At 41.3% G+C, this 20842-nt stretch overlaps 1 protein-coding gene across 2 annotated transcripts in view; it reads right to left on the bottom strand.

Annotated features, from left to right (window-relative positions):
* LARS2 (leucyl-tRNA synthetase 2, mitochondrial) overlaps positions 1-20842 on the bottom strand; it is a 162387-nt gene that overhangs the window by 44462 nt on the left and 97083 nt on the right. For both annotated transcript variants that reach the window (XM_011952653.1, XM_011952654.1), the window contains 5 exons: positions 18695-18799; positions 15686-15801; positions 12688-12971; positions 8408-8506; positions 4181-4318 (listed from right to left, as the gene is read on the bottom strand). In XM_011952653.1, the coding sequence (XP_011808043.1) occupies positions 4181-4318; positions 8408-8506; positions 12688-12971; positions 15686-15801; positions 18695-18799 (742 nt within the window). The remainder of the gene's footprint in view (positions 1-4180; positions 4319-8407; positions 8507-12687; positions 12972-15685; positions 15802-18694; positions 18800-20842) is intronic.

Here is a 20842-nt window from a genome sequence, read left to right as displayed (position 1 = left end):
AAGGAAGGAAGGAAGGAAGGAAAGAAGAAAGATTTCACTAAAAATGTGTAATATCCATGAGACCATGACAGTAACAGGACATAATTCCCATTGTCAATGACAATCTTTATCTAGTTAGGTAAATTAGTTTCCAGACATAAGAAATGCAAGGCAGAATTGGTAAATTCTAGAACCTAAAATACAAACATTTTAACAAATTTATTTACATGAGGAGTAATACTGTTAATGTTTTTAGTGTCCTTCTGATGCAGACCAGTTTATTTTTATACATGAAGGTCTCTGGAACTGATGAGAATAAATTTATTTTAAGCATTTAATTTAGACCCTAAATTAGTTTTCTGTACAGTAGACTTCTTTTAATCCATGCATGCATATGCAGAGTCAGCCATCTGGTCCGAGGGTTAGGTGAAGGGAAGGAGCTTTCAATGTGCTTCATTTTAATGAAAATGGGTTTCTGTCTGCATTACAGAAGTTTTAAAAGTAATATTTTTCTATCTATCAAAATCTTACAGACATATATTTTTTGACCCAGAATTCCCCAGTGTGAGGACTTGAGCCTACAGAGATGCTCCCAATTATTTGCTAAGCATATCAATAAAGAAGGTCACTGGACTTTAAAAAAAAATAGTAATTGGAAGAATAGGAGACCGTTTACATAAATTATGGTATGTCCAAATGAGGGAATACTATGCCTACATTAAAAAGAATGTGATATTTGTTTGTGCTGATATGGAAAGACCACCAAGCTATATTATTAAGTCAAAGAAGCAAAGGATATGTATGCAATATAAGCAACATTTAAAATGAGTGTATCAATAAAAACACATATGGGGATAGGCAAAGTATTTTCCTGGAAGAAATAAAAAGAAACCTAAAAGTTGAGGAAAGGGCTAAAGAGTGGCGTGCAGGGCGGGAGACAACAATGTTCACTTTCTGTGTAGTTACAAAATAGTTTAGATATGTATTACTTTTTTTTTTAATTGTCAACATGGGTTATCCGGATAGGGAAATAATCAGATATTTCCCCTTTCTTCTCTGTAATTAAAAAATGTTCTAAAGGATGTTGTAGTAAACAAACAGAAAAACAACATAACAACAACTGAAAAAAAAAATCCAGCAATTATGCTTCTGGTAATACAGCAGACAAGAGAGCCTGAGTTATTGTCCTGATGCAAAACAAGTGAAAAAGTTAGTTGGAATGTAAAATACATTGAGCTGGCAAACAAAACAAAACCCAACTTAGGAAAACACAGTTCCTGAAGCCAGCGTCTACCCTGGGCATATCTATAGAACCCCTGTGATCATAAATATTTGTGCATGGCGTGGTACACACAAGATGGGACACAAAACCTAAAGCCTAAGCAACTTTGGGAGTCTAGAAGATCTCAAGACAGGAATCATCAATGAACTGAAATCATCAATGAACTACAAATAAACCTGTGGTTAGAAGAGACAAACAAGGAAACTCGCCTATCTTGACCACGGTAATGTGTAGGAGGAAAGAAAAGTATTTCTCCTGAGAATCTGTAGACAGAAGTTGAACCTCATGTGGGTTTGGGACTGTATGCATATTACCTATATGGTTCTAAAAACCTCAAGCAGAAAGTTCAATTTAAAGTGGTCTTGGATTGGTAGCATCTCCAGGCAACAGGGAGAAGCTAACACAAAATCACCTCTAGCAGCGAGGTTCCAAAGAGTTCCTATTAAAAAAAAAAAAAAAAGTTCGAGAAATATAAGGTCAGTTAAAACACGCTTTGCACTCCATCCCCCAAAGAACTAGGCATCATGAGTGAGAAGAGCAGAAACAACAAATGACTAAACAGACTCATAATGACATTAAAGAATTATCAGACAACATAATAGTATGTTTAATCTATTTTAGAAAATAAAGACTTAAAAGATAGCAAGAAAATACCATAAAAATAAAGGAAAATTTAAAAACCTAGAACTTCTAGAAATGAAGAATAATTAAAATAAAAAACTCAAAGAATGGGTTAATCAGCAGATGGAGACAGAGAGACAATTAGAAACTGGAAGATAGCTATAAAGAAACTGGCCAGACACAGTGGCTCATGCCTAGAATCCCAGCACTTTGGGAGGCCGAGACAGGTGGATCACTTGAGGTTAGGAGTTTGAGACCAGCCTGACCAACACTGTGAAACCCCATCTCTACTAAAAATACAAAATGAGCCGGGCATGCTTGTGGGCGCCTGTAGTCCCAGAATAAAGATCCTATCAATAGGCCCTGGAATATATGACAACTTGATTTATGATGGAGAGGGCACTACAGATCAATGGGGAAAAGGATGAACTATTCCATTAACAGTACTGACACACCGAAAGCAATAGCCATAAAGGAAAGATTATTAATTTTTACTACATTAAATTAAGAGTTTCTGTTCATCAAAAGATGCCATAAAAACAAGACAAGCCAAGAACTAGAAAAAACTACCTGCAATACATATAGCTGAAAAAGGATTAGTATCAAGAATATTTAAAGAACCCCTTACAAATCAATAAAAGAGAAACGATCTAGAAAAAATAAAAGCATAGGATACAAACAGGGATTTGATCACAGAGATTCATAAACCTATGAAACATGATAAACTTTATTAAGAAATCAACTAGTCAACAATAACTTAATTAAACATATAAAAATAACTAAAAGAGTATAACTGGATTTTGTAACACGAAGGATAAATGCTTCGAGGGATCGATACCCAATTTTCCATAATGTGATTACTATAAATTGCATGCCTGTACCAAAATATCTCATGTATCCCATAAGTATACACCTACTATGTACCTGCAAAAATTAAAAATAAAAAAATTTTAAAAACATTGATGTCTTGAAATTCAAATTTAACTCACAACATGACCCATTATATACCCACTGGTTTGGTGAAATTTAAAAGCTGTATAGTACAAAATGTTGATGATGATGTAGAGAGATTGGAACCCTCATTTCTACTAGTGGAAGTATAGGCTTAGGTAATCACTATGGAAAATAGTTTGGTGTTTCTCAAGACAGTTGAACATGTGCATATCCTACAATCGAGCAATTCTATTCTTAGGTACGCATTTTAAAGAAATGGTGATGCGTATGTCAGGAACCATGTGCAAGAAGGTTCATAGCAGTTTTGTTCACAATCGCACAAAACAGTCTGACCACCATCAATGGTGGTATGATACATAAACTGAGTTCTATATTGGAAGTTTCATTCCATATAATGGAATATCTCGCAGCAGTGAAACAGGAAGAAATATAACTTCATCCGTCAGCACTGCTGAATCTCAAAAAACTGTTGAGTGAGGAAAGCAAGACAGAATACCTGAAATATAATTCTACCTATGTAAAGTTCAAACACAGGAAAACCAGACAATACATAGTTTAAAAATACATGCAGAAATGATACATTTATAAAGAAAAGCAAGCAAGTGAGGAATTAAAAATCCGGGATCGGTATTAGCTAGGGGCGAGGTGGTGGGCATAGAAGAGAGATACATAACAGGAGGGGGCACCTTGGGGATTCTAAGGTACGTATAACACTCTGTTAAACTGAGGAGTGGGGCATGTATGTTCATATATAAAAATTACATATTTAATGTACAATTCTTTAAATGCATTAAGTATGTAATTTTTATATATGATACGTTTCATGGGAAAAAGTACACACACATTTTTCTGGCCATTATGAGGAAAGGGTTACAATAGGCCAACAGGAAAATAATTTACTGATGTTTTTACAATGTGATTCTCTATTTCAAATCCACTCTATACATTTTTCAGAGGGATGCATCAAGGTGGGATTCAGTCAAGCTTAGGAACAGAGCTGACACAGAAAGACTGGGTGATAAGCATGACCTCACACGAGATGCTATAAAACATTATGGGCCACTCCTCTCTGCCTCACAGGTACAATTCTTAATTACTTAACTCAGTTAAACAGAGAAGCACGGAAGGCTAGGTTCTATGCAAGCCAGCAGCATCACTTCCCAGAACTGATTAAGCAATAATAAATGGACCTCAAATGGTTAAGGTTGACAACAACCTCTAAAGCATACTAGAAACTAGTATTCTTCTACTACATGCATTTACCTTGCTTCAGAAGAACTCACACCTGCTTAAAGTTGCTATTCATGCAACTGAATTCTTTTGCAAAGCAGTATGAATGCTTACCTATGTTTAACCATTTTCTGATCATGGCAAAAATGACTAAAGAATCTTGCATAGAACAAGTGCATGACAGCATGTTCTTTCCCTCCAATGTACAAATCCACAGGCATCCAGTAATCGGCCACTGCTGTGTTAAAAGGGCTGTAAAAAAGAGATAGGGACATTTTTTAAAAACCTGCTTTGCCACAATTGTGTAAATTAAACAGACCTACTGTAACATGCATATGCCCTGAAATGAACTGTATCAGGGAATAACAATGATTTTCTTTTTAAAATATAAGAGAAGGCCGGGCCTGGTGGTTCATGCCTGTCATCCCAGCACTTTGGGAGGCCAAGGCAGGCGGATCAGCTGAGGTCAGGAGTTTGAGACCAGCCTGCCCAACATGGCAAAACCCCGTCTCTACTAAAAATACAAAAATTAGCCAGGTGTGGTGGTGGCCACCTGTAATCCCAACTACTTAGGAGGCTGAGGCAAGAGAATCGCTTGAACTCGGGAGGCAGAGGTTGCAGTGAACCAAGATTGTGCCATTGCACTCCAGCCTGGACAGCAGAGCGAGACTCTGTCTCAAAAACAAAACAAACAAACAAACAAACAAAAAATGTATATATATGAGAAAAGCTTATATATTAAAAAAGAAAAAAGTCAGATGTGTTAATTTATGAAATTTTAAAAATGGTTACAGAAGATATTACTGACATATTTCAACAAAAGCAATTTGCATATAAAATGAGGACATGAGGAAAACATACCAGCAAAAAAAGGCAACTTGCTACAATGCACCTTGAATATCTAGATTCACTTTAATTTTTATTATTATGATTACAAAATTGAGACTTCGGAGTTCCTACCAATAGAGGGCAATGTGGTATTTACAATGAAGATTAACATGTAGATACTAAATGCTTATTTTATTTATTAATTTATTTTCACATTTAAACATTTTTTTTCCTTTATTAAAGATAGTGTCTTGCTCGGTCACCCAGGCTGGATGCAGTGGCACAGTTATAGTTCACTGCATCCTCCAACTCCTGGGCTCAAGCGATCCTCCAGCTTCAACCTCCCAAGTATCTGGGACTACAGACACACACCACTACGCCCAGCTAATTTTTTCTTTTCTTTTTTTTTTTTTCTTTTTGAGATGGAGTCTTGCTGTTACCCAGGCTGGGGTGCAGGGGTGTGATCTCGGCTCACTGCAACCTCTGCCTCCAGGGTTCAATCTATTCTTGTGCCTCAGTCTCCTGAGTAGCTGGGATTACAGGTGCCTGCCACCACACCCGGCTAATTTTTACATTTTTAGTAGAGATGGGGTTCCGCCATGTTGGCCAGGCTGGTCTCGAACTCCTGACCACAGGTGATCTGGCCACCTCGACCTCCCAAAGTGCTGGGACTACAGGCGTGAGCCACTGCACTTGGCCATCTGTTAATTTTTTTAAAACATTTTTTGTGGAGACAAGGTCTTGCTATGTTCAGTCCAGGCTGGTCTCGAACTCCTGGCCTCAACTGGTCTTCCTGCCTTGGCCTTCCAAAATTACGGGATTACAGGCGTAAGCTACTGTGCCCCAGCTGTAAGTATTTATTTTAAAACAGAAAATTGATTTTGTTTTTTAAAGCAGCCTGAAAATATAGTCAGCAACAGCCTGTATATTGCTTAATGAATGCAATGCAGCATATTTAGGGTGAATTATCATAAAATAGCCCAATAACTCTCTCTCACTTGACAGTACTTAACAGATACTTTTTGGCCAACAGATACTAATAGAAAGGCTTTCTCATACTCTCGGGTCCTAATGGACACTGTAGAGGAAAGGAAATGCCATTTCCATTTTCTGGCTGGGACCCTCAGAGGGAGGGGCAGCACTGGCTGGCGACAGACCTCTGTGCTGCCAAGGTAATGCTGTCCCTTGAGGTCAGCCAATCAAGCAAACCTTTGCCTTTGGAGGGCTTCGAATATTTGTGAATTGGTTCCCTGACACCTCAAGCCACCTTTTTCCCTAGGATGGACTTGGCTGGCTTCAGCTCTGAGGCTAGAAAAGAGTCCAGCCACCACCACATATTTGCATTTTAAGGTAGTTTGGTGTTCTCCAGTCACTGTACCAGAATTCTGATAAAATTTCTAAAAATCACTTTTTTGCTTTGTGAAAAATAGTTCCCTAAAGAAATTCAACTGCCAATCCAGGCGACAGAAAAGAAAGGGAAGTGAAGGATGGTATTTGGCCGGAAAACAAGTTTGGGATATATTAAGGAGTGAAATGTTGAAAGTAGCTACAGCTTGGATTTATGATCCACTCAGGAAACCACCCCAGGAAGAACTCGCGCCCAGGCTGAAGCTAACCACAGTGTGCCATGAGGGAAATGAAGTGCTCACTGCTGTTCACAGGCTGTGACAGTCTCAGGATGTCTCTCCTGCCACAGTTACTTGGAGTCTCTCTCATCTGTGTGAAGGCTTTCCTTTGAAGCACTCAGAGAAAGTAAAGAGCCTGACCCCACTCGCATTCTAAGCCAGTTATTGCTACATGAAATGCACCCATGGCCCCTTATAGAGGAAAGGCCCTGAAGGGGAGCCCCTCTGTGGGCCAGAGAAGGCCATGCTGGTGGTTCCCAGCCACAATCGTCACCTTGCACCCTTCCTGCCTTTGCAGGGTATCTTTCACTCAGTATCTCCCTCATTTCTTTTTTCTTTTCTTTTTTATTTTTTTTGAGAGGAAGTCTCACTCTGTCGCCCAGGCTGGAGTGCAGTGGCGCGATCTTGGCTCACTGCAACCTCTGCCTCCCTGGTTCAAGTGATTCTTCTGTCTCAGCCTTCTGAGTAGCTGGGATTACAGGCTCGCCACCATGCCCAGCTAATTTTTGTATTTTTGGTAGAGACAGGGTTTTGCCATGTCAGTCAGACTGGTCTCCAACTCCTGAACTCAGGCGATCCACCTCCTCAGCCTCCCAAAGTGCTGGGATTATAGGCATGAGCCACCATGCCGACAAGGATCCCCTTCATATCTGGTATGAACTCAAATTACAGAATCACAACACTGCAGGTTGAAATTCTGGCAGGGTGAGCGCGGGAGTATCTGTCTTACTAGAAATATATTATTTAAGAACTACAAAGAATGGGGGGCATATTTTATATGTAGGGAACAGGGTTCCAGAATGTTTCTGCCATGGACAAGAGCCATCAGGCAAGGCCCTTTTAAGCACAATGCTGTTTTATTCCCGGGCTCTGGAAGAGTTTCTTTCAGCTCTCATTCTCTCTCTTTACTACTGTTCTCTTTCCCTTAATTTCTTTTTTTTTTGGGTGGGCAGGGGCAGGGGCAGCGTTCAAAGAAACACACGAATACAGCTGAAAAATCAAATGGTACTGAAAGATTTATAATGAAAAACAGTGGTCTCCAGCCCCAATTCTTTCCTTGCCTCAGGCCTGTCTCTTAGCCACTTTTAATTCTTTTGGTTGTTTCTCCTGGCAATTATTGAAAAAAAAAAACATGTTTATACTCTTTATTGATTTATCAATTTAGGAAATGATCTATTGACTCTGTGGTAAGAGGTGAGGCTTCTTAGCTCTCTCACCCTCCCCACCTGCTACCTTCTCTGCAGAGTTACATCATTCTTTTCAGTTAAATAAATAACATTATATCTTTACAATCATACAAATGCAGTTCACTGCAAGGAGAGTATTACAGTAGCATTTCCTTCCTTTTTCTGTTTTGTATTTGTGTTGTACTTGGGATTTACCTGGCTATGAATAATCTAACTTAATGATGTAGCACTCTCCCTTTAAGAGAGACTGTTCCGAGGTGCACAGTTGACTGACAGCTTCCAGTTGCTGCATCTGTGGACCCACCCTGGTGTGTTCCTGCCAGCCCATGTTGCTCTCCCAGGCTGCTCTCAGGAGAGTAGAGGGAGGGGCTGGAGCCGAGACATTTTAGCCTGACTGAAGACTCTAATGGACTAGCTTTGCTCGGGGCTTCCCACTGGCCAGGTCGAGGCTTTCTCAGAGTTGCGCTGTGAACTGAGCCTCCTCCATCTGATCCTCCTTCCTTTCCCTTCTCCTTTCACACCTGTCATAGGCCATCATCGTGGTCTAAGAGCACTCTCTGCCCACTCCTCCTCTTCTCCCCTTTAATCTGCACAGGCATTTCCCCCAAGAAATCTCTTGCATGTCTAATTCTATCTTGGTCTTTGCTTCTGGGAGGAGCTATACTGACACACGCTCAAGGACGTCAGCAAGGACGTTTTACCTGTGCGAATTGTGAGGGTCAGTGTATCTGAAGTAGTACCAAGCAGAATCAACAAAGGTATCCATCGTGTCTGTCTCTCTCTTGGCTGCTCCCTTGCACCTAAGAAAGAAAAGAAATTCATCATTTGGTTTCTTTTTAAATTTTAATGCAGTTTTCCACTAGCTTTTGAGAGAGCTATAACAATAAGTATGAATTTAAAATGTCATAAGAATAAAGCCACAGGCTGGGTGCAGTGGCTCAAGCTTTTAATCCCAGCACTTTGGGAGTCTGAGGGGGGCGGATCACAAGGTCAAGAGATCAAGACCATACTGGCCAACATGGTGAAATCCCATCTCTACTACAATATGAAAAATTAGCTGGGTGTGATGGCGTGTGCCTGTAGTCCCAGCTAGTCAGGAGGCTAAGGTAGGTGAATCTCTTGAACCCAGGAGGCGGAATTTGCAATGAGCCAAGATCGTGCCACTGCACTCCAGCCCGGCGACAGAGCAAGATTCCATCTCAAAAAAAAAAAGAATAAAGCCACATATGAAAAGACAATTCAGGGAAAGCGCTCTTTTTATATTGTATAGTATGTGATATTTTAAAGGAATTTATAAATAAAAGTTTCAATTTCCAACAATTAAAAGCCTTATTTTCCACTTCTCTGAATTTAACCTGGTAGAAAGCCTCACCACCCAAAAGGACAAGACAGGATTAGGTATCTCTTTTGTGCATTAACTTCTGTTCCAGGCATGTCAAGATTGCCTTCGCCAATGTCTGCTTTATGATGCTTGTGAAGCCAATCAATGCATGAAGAGAAATGAGAACCAAACATAGGGAGATGTGTGGAAAATCAACTTGGACTTTTCTTCTACTTCTGTTCTGGGGTGACAGGTGCAGAAATCTACCAGGATGACCCGAGGAAGACAAACCACCTTGGAAGCCCCAAAGGCAATGGTTGCTGGAGCCAGCTCATGCCAGCCTGTGAGAATCAATTGTCAGCATCTCTTTATACCACTGTGACAAAAGATGGCAAGTTGGTAGCTTGAAACTGGCCCTGATGGGAGTATGTACATCACAAAAATTGGCAAATGCTAGAAATCAGGACCCCCCTCCAGAGCTGATTACATTATCTACCGCCAGACCACTGCCTAGATAGGTTCCTTATGGAAGAGTGAAGAAAGCCCTGGTGCTCAAGACAGAGAATAAAGTGAGATCCTTGATATGTGAAGGGTTGAAAAGAAAAAGGAATCCCTGTCCTAGGGACAGACATGTCCAGAAGGACCAAGGTCTCACAAGGGCCCAAGTGTTATACTCATTCTTTTTTTTTTTTTTTTGAGATGGGAGTCTGGCTCTGTCACCTGGGCTGGAGTGCAGAGGCTCAATCTCAGCTCACTGCAACCTCTGCCTCCTGGGCTCAAGTAATTCTCCTGCCTCAGCCTCCCGAGTAACTGGGATTACAGGTGCATGCCACCATGCCCGGCTAATGTTTGTATTTTTAGTAGAGATGGGGTTTCACCATGTTGGCCAGGCTGGTCTCAAACTCCTGACCTTAAGTGATCCTCCTGCCTCGGCCTCCCAAAGTGCTGGGATTACCGGCATGAGCCACTGTGCCCAGCTGCTACACTCATTCTTAAGAACATTCCTAGAGTTGTGGGCCTGTGGGACTGAAAGAACCAGGTGCCAAAAGCCACACTACCTAGGAACTCAAAAGAAGGTGCCCTTAGTCAAGCCTAGCACAGGACAGGGATTAGCTGCCTTGGAGACTCCTCAAGGCCTGGATCAGCAGAGAATCAGCACCTTCTGTCTGATGGGTAGGACCAGCTAGCAACAGGGCCTTCTGTGGCAGCAGGAAGCCATAGCAGGCTCTCCCTTCTAAAGCATGGATATGAGGCTCATCGCCCCTCCAAATATCCACTTTGTGAAGTGTAAGTCTTTGGGGGTTATTGCAGAATTTGGGGAGAAGTGATGAGGAGTCCCAAGAGGAACTGATACATCTTCTGCAAATTTAGCATGTACGTGCTTGAGCCCATATTTTTAATTTAAGAATAAAAGAAGGGTTGCATTTCTATCTTCCATTTGTGAAGTAGTTCATACCAGCTTTACAAATATTACCCAAGGAAATGACCAGTCCCCCACATATTCCCCCAGCTCCCTCATCAGCTGGTTAAATGCAGTGGCTGAGCAGAGAGCATGGGCGCCCTAGATCTGGCAGGGCTTTGGGACCCCCTGCATTTTAATCAGGAGACCTCCCAGTGAGAACAGTGGTGGTCTCTAAGAGTAGAAGCTTTTCGGAAAGAGTCCTCAGAGAATCCAGCTTCCTACCACCCAGGGCTGCTCTAAGAAGCTGATCTCAACAGTGCATCTCTAAATTAAAGCCAGGTCTTTTTATTTGGAGAGCAATCAACCAGAACACAGACACTATTTTGGGAAACAATTAGAAAATAAAGATTACTTTTTCTTCCTCACCTTGTGCAAGTGAGGTCCAAGTGAGGGAGAAAATGCAGGGCTCAATTTATAAAAGGAATAACATCTGGCTAACATTTGCCATGCTGATTTCCTTTTTAATGGTCTTGTTGGACTTGAAGGCAACTAACATGTTTTATTGCTGATATTAAAAAGTAGGAAGAAGCTACATGGCAAGTAGGAGGGATAGAAGTGACAGATAATGGTGGTAATGTTATCAGGATTAGCTCCAATAGTAATGATAATAATACTGGGTAGTAGGAACTGAGCCAAGTACTTCAAAAGTACTTGAAACTATCTCAAAAGTAGTTGAAACTATACTTGAAACTACTGGGGATTAAATGAGATAATAATCCCCAGTAGCCCTGAGGATTATGAGACCAATACTACTCATATCCCCATTTTTCAGATGAGTAACTAGGATTCAGAGAGGTTAAGAAACTTTTCCAAAGCCTTGTAGTTCAAGGGTAAGAAATCCACATCTGGTGGGCTCTGGTGCCTGTAGTCTGTACCACTCGGCTGCCTCGCTCTGCCACACTGGCTCAGTGGCTCTCAGCCTTGGGTGCTCATTAAGATTATCCAGGGAGCCTTGCCCAACGCCAAGGCCTAGGTTCTGCCCTCCAGTAATTCTGCAGCCAAGGCAGAAAACCTTATCCTCATCAATAAGGCCACAACTGCTGTGCTGTATGTAGCCCACCAACATCTCTGGTAGGGAAGCCCTTTTCCTCCTGGAGCCAGCATTTCTACCCTAAAATGGTCTGGGCCTTCCTATATACCTTCCTCCAAGTTCCATCTTGAATTTCAAAACTGCCTCAGTGAGGACCTGGGAGGATGGTTGGCAAGTACCTGGCTAGATGGCTGTAAAGTTTCCATTTATTGAAGACCTAGAAGGTATCACTGTGCAGGATGACATGTGTTAATTCTAGTCTTCTGAAAAGCCCTTTGATGGAGTTATTTTTGTTCCTGATGAAGGATTTCAAGCTCAGAGAAGGTAAATGACTTTCCCAAGACTAGACAGTTAGGAGGCAGAGCCAGGACTTGAATCTATCACTGATCTGACTCCCAGCTCAAGACTTCCAATTATATTATGTGGTTACCTAATTGTCAACCTAGTAACTCAGCTCTATACTGGCAGAATACAAAATTATTTTAAAATATCCTCATCATGGTCTATAAGGCAGAGAAAATGGCTTCTCCGCAGAAGAAGGAAAATACTGGAACTTGGTATCTGCTATTTGTTTAATTAGCTGATACGGACAGCATCATTAAAAACCACACTTGAGACATGCCAGTGAATAGACAGAAAACCATAATCCCGCTTCCAAAATGAGGAGAAAGGAACCATGGCGCTTCAGCATATTAAAGAATGGAGCCCTTGAGCACACTTGCTCTCTTAGCTACTACTCTGCTACTCGTGATAAAATCTCCACTGTTGTTACAGTCACTATATTGGAAAACTGCAAGGTGGAGAAGATAACATTTTTCTCGCCTCTCTACGTGGCTCTTTGGAATATCAAAATGGAGGAAAGTGTTTTTTTTACAAAGCTGTAAGGAAAATTTAGAGTTTTTCCATCAGTTGGATCAGATGTTTCTGGCATAGATCTGAACTGACACTGCTGCTTCCAATAGCTCAGAGAATGGAGGATGCCCGCTGCAGAGGCAGGTCACAGACCCTTCTCTCAAAGGGCCTCAAAGACCCACAGTGTTCTTTTCAGCCTCGTGGAAGTCAGGGAAAAAGGGAGTAGAGTTAGCAACAGGAGGGAGGAGGGTGTCTGAAGCCCTAGCAGGTATGGGGCCATAGGCACAGTCACCGCTGCAGGGATATGGCTTCTTACCTCGGGCAGGAGCAGTTCACCCACTCTGAAGCCATGGCCAGTGGAGAGCCTCCCTTGCCAGTGAAAGACGCGATGTTGGGCAAGGTCACGGGCAAGTCCTCCAGGGGCACAGGTGTGGGGCCACAGGCTGGGCAGTGGACAATGGGGATTGGTGTGCCCCAGTACCGCTGCCGCGAAATCAGCCAGTCTTTCAGTTTATCACTTGTCACGTCTCCACCCACTCTCTTCCCTCGGGCTTTCTGAGTCAGGGCTAGAAAAGCATCCTGCCGGGTCATACCTGTGAACTGACAGGGAAAGAAAAGAGAGCTCACTCCTCTCTGCATAGCACGAGTCACCACCCCGATGCTGCCACCAGTCCTGCCATGTTAATGTGTGGCTCTCCCAAGGGACCAGTTCTGTGCAGAGCTGTATTCATGACTTTCATGAGCCCCAGGTGCTTCTGCCTTTGTAGGCTCCTTGCTCCTTCAGATAATATTAAGAGCTATATTTTACAACTGCATCAATATAAAGAGAAATGTAACTTTTGACCCTAAAAGTTCATTTTTTTCTTCTGATTTTAAAAGAAATTAAAACTTTTGCAGAGGCCTCTAAAAGTATTGTGGGCCCAAGGCACTGTGTCTGCTGGGTCTGACGTGTCTCGGTTGGCCCTGGTTCTGTGGCTTTCCTTATCACCAGAGCCCTGTGACACCTACAGAGATCATCAAATATCAGCTTTTAGCTGCCAGTAAAGAACTGCATGATAAGGATTTTTAATGACTACTCCCCTGTTGGGGGGAAAATATTCAGAAAATAAAAATTCAATATTATCCTAAAGCAGAAGGAATTCAGGCAAGCAGAGGAACATTCTGAGGCTTTGGCTTGAAGAACCAGACCACTCTTTTTATATTTAAATGCTCCCATTTTATAGACAGCAGGACAGACCACTAATAGTACAAAAGAGAAATTATCTTTTCACTTGGTGCTTTTCAGAGAGCCAAACTAATTATATGAATTGAGCCAGTGTGGCTTGGTAACAACCTGGATTGTAGGCACCCTCAAATTTGTTCAATGAAGACCCACTGGGCATCTGTATGTGCTGGGCTTGTGCTAGCCACTGGGGGCACAAAGATAAATATGATCTTCCCATGTCCTCAAGGAGCTTACAGTCAAGAGGCATAAAGAATAAGAAAATACAGCTATGTTGATCAAAAGTAGCCCTTTTCATGAACGGTCTGAAGTGTCTTTCTGCACTCCCACTATCACAGTCACGATGCAAATCATAAAAAGCTCTCCTGAAAGTCAGTCTTCTCCTAACATCACTGTCTTTCCATTCCAGAAGCTCATAGACGAAAGCGGGCTTTCCCTAGCCATTCTCCTTCTACTTATTGAAATAATTCTTTTACTCTAGATATTCAGCCTAGAGTCAGGAGAGGCTTCAATAGACCATCTGAAGCTGTGTGAAAGAAGCCAGGAAGCATAACTGATGCTCAGAGAACTGTACTAAAGACTGGATGTTTCACTGGGAACTTCAGAAGCCTAATTTTGGCCACGAGTGTCCCCTTTCTTGAGAGGGTTAACTGGGGCTCCTTACAGACACTGTGACTTCGCTCTGCTCCACCCTCCAGGGAACCTGCTCAAACAAGGTCTAAAAAAAGGCTTAAGGGTCCATATCTTAGAGCATGACTCATGTCTGGGGATGCAATTTATGAAGTAAAGCCACAAACATGGGGTTAGAAACCATGCACTCCCTACAAAGGAGAAAACCTGCCCATATTCCCTTATTTTATAGATATAAATATAGCCAGATAGTTGCAAACCGGAAAAACTTGGATCTTCAGGTCTCACTGAATCAAGATCAGCCAAGGTGGGACCTGTAGGCACCTCCCAGGTGATTCAGAGCCATGGCCAGGGGTGGCGTCGCTATGTTAAGTCAATAGTTCCCAGGCTCTGCCGCACACCAGAATCAACTAGGGAGCTTTGAACACTGTTGATGTCTGATCCATGCCCTCCTCACCACCAGTAACCATCAAGTCAGAGTATCTGGAGTGAGACCCAGGCATCAGTATTATTTTAAAACTTTCAGCTATTTCCAGTGTGCAGTTAAGTTTAAGAGTGCTCTAAGCCAGTATTCTCAAACTTTTAATGTGCATACAAATCATATAGGGATCTTATTAGACTAGCGTGGGATCTCAGATCCCACATTTCTAACAAGTGATGCCAGTGCTGCTGGTCTAGGGACCAGACATTGAGTGGCAAGGTTCTAAGCCCTTGATTCTCAAAATGTGTTCCCTGGACCAGCAGCATTAGCAGCAGTATCTGGAAACTTGTTAGAAGTGCAAATTTTGGGGTCTCACCTGGGACTACTAAATCAGAATCCCTGGGGTGGGGGTGGGGGCCAGGCTGTGGTTTAACAAGGCCACCAGGGGATTCTGACATGTGCTCAAACTTGAGAGTCACTGCTCCCACTACCTCCTCCCATCCCTCACCCTACCTCTTCCATCCTACTTTCCAGGTTAGTTCAACATAGAGGCTGGGCTCAAATCCTGCCAGATATACCATCTTTAAGTGCTGCTGTTTCATGCTAGCAAGAGATAACCATGACCAAATAAACATGACTCTGAACTTCCCTGTTCATTTCTATAAGTGAGTTACACTTTAGGCAGAAATAATGTCAGTAATCTGGAGAGAACAGATACCTCCTCTAGGAAGAAGAAACAATTTTAGTCACCTCTCCTAAGGAACCAGAGATTCCTTAGAAAAGATAATTTTTCTCAAGCAGAGATCCCCAACATAAAATTAGTTACTTTGATCCATTCTGTTCGAGGACTGAATTTGATTTACAATGGACAAACTTTCAGATCTTGAAGAATATTATTTTGTTTTCATAGAGAGATGAGGCTACAAGGCTGTTAGGTATGGGGACGAGTGAAGGAATAGGTTGTAATTTGCACCTGAAGGAAAATGTCTATCAAAATCGCATTAAGGTGATCATTCTGGAAGTAAGTTCTTAGGCACCAACCTCAGCAGAGCTGCTCAGTCTCTCTGTGCCATCCGGCAAAGTTTCAATGACTTCAGAGTAGGCCAGGCCCAGGGTTTGGGCTAAGATGGTGTCCTCTGAGCTAGTACTGGGAATTCCTATTCAGAGGAGAAGAAAACAAAACATTTCCTTCACAAGTGCCCAAATCACAAAACAACTGACAGTATTGACACCCAGCTTTAGCTTCTTAAAGGAGACTATCTCTTTTAGTTACAGAAGTTTTAAAACCACATCACATTAGTTGGGAAAATGGAACATGGTCTTGGAGAAACCCACTGCCAAAACACAACTACTTTACCATATTGGTATTACCTCCTTTAAGTCTTTTTCCTCAGCTTAGTTTTTGTTTTTGTTTTGAGACAGAGTCTTGCTCTGTTGCCCAGGTTAGAGTGCAGTGGAACGATCTCGGCTCACTGCAACTTCCGCCTCCCGGGTTCAAGAGATTCTCATGTCTCAGTCTCCAGAGTAGCTGGAATTACAGGCGTGTGCTACCATGCCTGGCTAATTTTTGTATTTTTAGTAGAAAAGGGGTTTCGCCACGTTGACCAGGCTGGTCTCGAACTCCTGACCTCAAGTGATCGCCCACCTTGCCCCTCCCAAAGTGCTGGGATTACAGGCGTGAGCCACTGTGTCCAGCCTATTTTTTTAAATAGTTACAATCCTAATATACACATTTTTGAGTGCTTTTTTTTGCCACTGAAAATCATAAGCATTTGTGGAAGCCTCTTCCTTGAATTCTGTCAGTGGCAGAGGGCAGTGGGTTTCTCTCGAGAAGCAGGGCCGACTCCTCCAGCATTTCCCAGCAATCCTAGGAAAATCCACTCAGTCAGGAAGTCAAAAGCTGGTAACTATGTTTTGTTCCCAAAGGCAATAGTACATTCTAAGTAGACATTTATTCTTCAACCCACATATGTCCTTGAGAAGTTGGGCATTAATAAATTGTTCACCCAGAGGGGCCAAGGCCTGCTGTTTTAGCTTTGGGTATTCATAAAAACGGGTTTTTTTTTTTCCTTCCCAGCTTTTGGTTCTGTAAGGGCAGGATTTCTCAACCTTGGTACTACTGACATTGTGGACTTTGTTGTGGGGGTTGTCTTGTGCATTACAGGATGTTGAACTGTACCACTAGCACTCCGTGAGTTGTGACAAACAAAAATGTCTCCAAAATTGCCAAATGTCTCCTGGTGGCAAAATCTCCCCTGGTTGAGAACCTCTGCTATAGGGTCAACCGTCAAAGCAGGTGACATACTCATGGATACAACACATTGTGTGAAAACTGAGAGATATAAAGCTAAGGGTATTACACAAGGTGCTTAAATGAGATCGGAACAATGCCCTAAAACAGTGGTTGAAAGTTTGGGAGACATGTTCTAAAGCTCCCAAATATGATGAAAAGCTCTGTGACATGATGAAAAGTTCTGTAGTGTTCTAGCTGAGATTATAGACAAAATGCATCTAATGCAGTGAATAAATGTTGAGTGGACTTGAAGGATGAGGACAAATGGCAAGCAATAAATAATACCAAAAGCTGTTCATATTCAAGAAGGGAAAATAGTCATTTACTACATTCTAAAATAGAATTTGGAAGAACTAGGAGTAATGTTTAAAAGGAGACACTGTAACCACAAAATGTATTTGGCCGTATAAAGAATGCCTCAGGCCATGGTGGTAGTCATGTTGCGCTCTGTTGAATGTGAAATATTTCTAACAGTGCAGGTGGGAGGCAAAAACACCACTTTATCTCCTGTTTATTTCTGCTCTTGTTCTTCTTGGAGAGCAAAAAGTAAACATTTGGAAAAAGTTAATTATGAAACTATGGGACATCAAGACAACAGGAGAGACAGTTTTCCATATGCACCTAAAAAAATCCGATTTTTTTCCTTCAAAACTCTCAATATTGTGTCAGTAATCTGATTCAAAATATCAAACAAACAAACAAACAAACAAAAAACTCCCCCAAAAGCCACATCAATAAAAACTGCCTTTATGTTTATCCCAGCTGGTTATATTAATACATTTTACTAATTATAAAATGCATAAAAGTAACAGAAGGAATTATTTCTTTAAACAACACACTTTCTAGGTTTAAATGGTTAGAAGAGAGTAACATGAATTTTCTGCTTTGACATTTCTTCAAACAACTTCATCAAAAACTGATCTGAGCGTTATGAGGGGAAAAATGTGAATTTAAGAAGAAATGCTATTTCTGTGTGCTAGGAAATAGTGTGGAAATAACTTTCTCTGCAAGGTTTCAGGACTCTGGGGACTGGCTGGAACCTACAGTAGGAATGTTGGTAATGAAAAATGCACAGGTCTGTCCTAAAGGAGGCAGATTTTGGACAAAGCTGTCTTTAGGTTCCCTTCTCTTTGTTCATTCTCAGACTTCCTGTTACATGACGATAGTTTAGAACGCTCACGAATGAGTAAGGCTGCCAAGGACATCCAATTTACAGTTCTAAATATGCCTTCAATTTTACTGCTGTTTCACAATCCTTTTCTTGAATAGCTCGAGTTCGCCTCCTCCACAAAGCCTTCACCAAAACCCAGCCCACATCGATCATTTGTGCTTCATTTGAACCCCCGTCCCAGCAGTTGCTGTTGGTTCTATGAGTTTTCCTTTCTTTCTTTTTTTTTAAAGCTGGTAGTATACCTGGGATGGTTCTATGAGTCTTGAAACTGAATTTTCACCTGAGCTGCATTGTTCCTCATATCATATGTACAAGTCTTAACAACAAACTCTACTGGCAAGATTTGTAGGTCAGATATTTCTAATTATTCTCAGTAGCAACTAGTAAAGTGCAATACACCTAGTTTATTTTCAAAATGTAGTTCTGAAACAAGGGATGATTAAATGAAGGGCTATTCATTTTTATGAGGAAACAAATCAGACCATGGAATCAATAGTCAGCTCTTCCAGATGACAGCAACAGGGGAGTATTTTGATCCTAAATCTGCAAAATATACTGTTGTGGTTACATTTTAATAGCTGCTTACCTATTTTTGAATCCAGAGAGCCTTCCAAGTCAGCTCTGGCCAAAATAACGACAGGGGCCTCCTGCTGGGTGAGCATGTTCACAGCCATCACGGGCGTGAGGCAATCTGAAAATGAGAGCAAATAACTGTGGATGCCACTCAACTGAGACACCAACACCATCTGAATCTCGGAGGAAACAAGTGAGAAAAATAAGCACTAGAACTTCTGTGCTTTGTGCTAATTGTTAAAGAAGTTGTCCTTTATAGATAATTCACACCAGTGAATAATCGAAAGATTAAATAAATACGCACATGAGAAAATGTTCTTCCATGCTCATGAAATTTGAAAAAGCATTTTTGCTTTCCAGATGGTAGAGTAATGACATTCCCATCACCGTCTTTTCCTTTTGAAAAATACCTCAAATATACAGAAGATGAGAAACACAAAGTCTATCTATAGTGAAACCAGGGACATCAGAAATTCCAAACCATCATAACACTTGAAGAGGGAAGTAGAGAGGGAGTATAAAATGAACAGAAAGGAGGGAAGAGATTTCCAGATATCCTAAGACAAAAGAGTTCCTACCCACTTACCTTTTTCTTAGGAGATACTGGAGAATGTGTTCCAGCAAAATGAAGGGGCAAATCAAGGAAGGGACAGACATAGGATCCAGGAAACAAGGGATCTAGCAAAGAAAAAAGTATGAGGACACTCAAAGAACAAAGACAGAGGGAAGTTCTAAGAGACCAGGTTGCAGCAGAGGTCTGGAGAATGACCAGGTCATATCTGAGCAGTACACAGTGCCCTGGGAAGCATCTCTGGGAAAATAAGGAAATTGATAGATTATCTGGCAGGTTGGAATGTACAGAAAACTGCACTAGAGGAGTTTCAAAGAAATATGGGGAGTGTACAGGAAGACTTAGCTAGAAATTCAAAGAATACAAAGTAAATGAAAAAAAAATGAAGACATTATGAACTTTAGGAAAAATAAAAAGTTATATAAAAAGGAAAATGTATTTGGCTCAGTTGTGAACAATATTTATGTGGCCCTAATAAAACACTTAATTTGGATTTACTCTAACATTGTATTATTGTATTATGTTACAACACAATAACTGTATTACAGGTATTGTTCTAACATTGTATTATGTTATTTAAAATAACATCTTATTTTACATTTATATATATATAAGAATTTTTTTTTTTTTTTTGTAGAGATGGGGGTCTTGCTATGTTGCCCAGGCTGGTCTAAAATTCCTGGTCTCAAGTGATCCTCCCACCTCAGACTCCCAAAGCACTGGGATTACAGGCAGGAGCCACTACACTCAGCTAACACTCTATCATCTTAAATGAAGTGTATTACAACTACTATAACAAGGAGATAAGCCATACGTGCATATATGTGAATTTATGGAGAGTTGGAAGCATAATGACCTAAGTAAAGTCCCAACGGAAGAAGAGATGACAGACGGTAGACAATTAGTGAGTTCAGTTGACTTAATTTACAATATAAGCAATTAACAGTTATAACTTATGAATTCTTACTATTTATAATACTTGCCATGTTTTAAGACTTCATGTAATTATCTACTTTGCAAACCCCGAAATTAAAATAAGCCTAAGAATTAGATCTATATTTAATTATTTTTAAGATATTTATTTATTTAGAAATAGGGTCTCACCCTGATCCTCCCACCTCACCTTCCTGAGTAGCTGGAACCACAGGTGTACACCACCAAACCTAGCTATTTTTTTTTTTTTTTTTGATACAGGGTCTTACTCTGTCACCCAGACTGAAAGGTAGTGATGCAATCTCTGCAACCTACACTTCCTGGGCTCCAGGGACCTAATCCTCCCACCTCAGCCTCCTGAATAGCTGAGACTACAGGTGTGTGCCACCACACCTGGCTGATTTTTAAATTTTCTGTAGAGATGGGGTTTTGCCATGTTGTCTAGGCTGGTCTCCAACTTCTGGGCTCAAAGGATCAGCCTGCCTGGTCCTCCCAAGGTTTTGGGGCCACAGGCATGAACCACTGTGTCTAGCCTTATATCTCTTTTCTTATAAATTACCCAGCCTCATGGATCACTTGAGGTCAGGAGTTCGAGACCAGCCTGGCCAACACGGCAAAACCCCATCTCTACTAAAAATACAAAAATTAGCCAGGCGG

Source organism: Colobus angolensis, unplaced genomic scaffold (assembly GCF_000951035.1).
Source record: "Colobus angolensis palliatus isolate OR3802 unplaced genomic scaffold, Cang.pa_1.0 Scaffold344, whole genome shotgun sequence".
Lineage (NCBI taxonomy): Eukaryota > Metazoa > Chordata > Mammalia > Primates > Cercopithecidae > Colobus > Colobus angolensis.
This window is presented reverse-complemented; position numbering and strand designations above follow the sequence as displayed.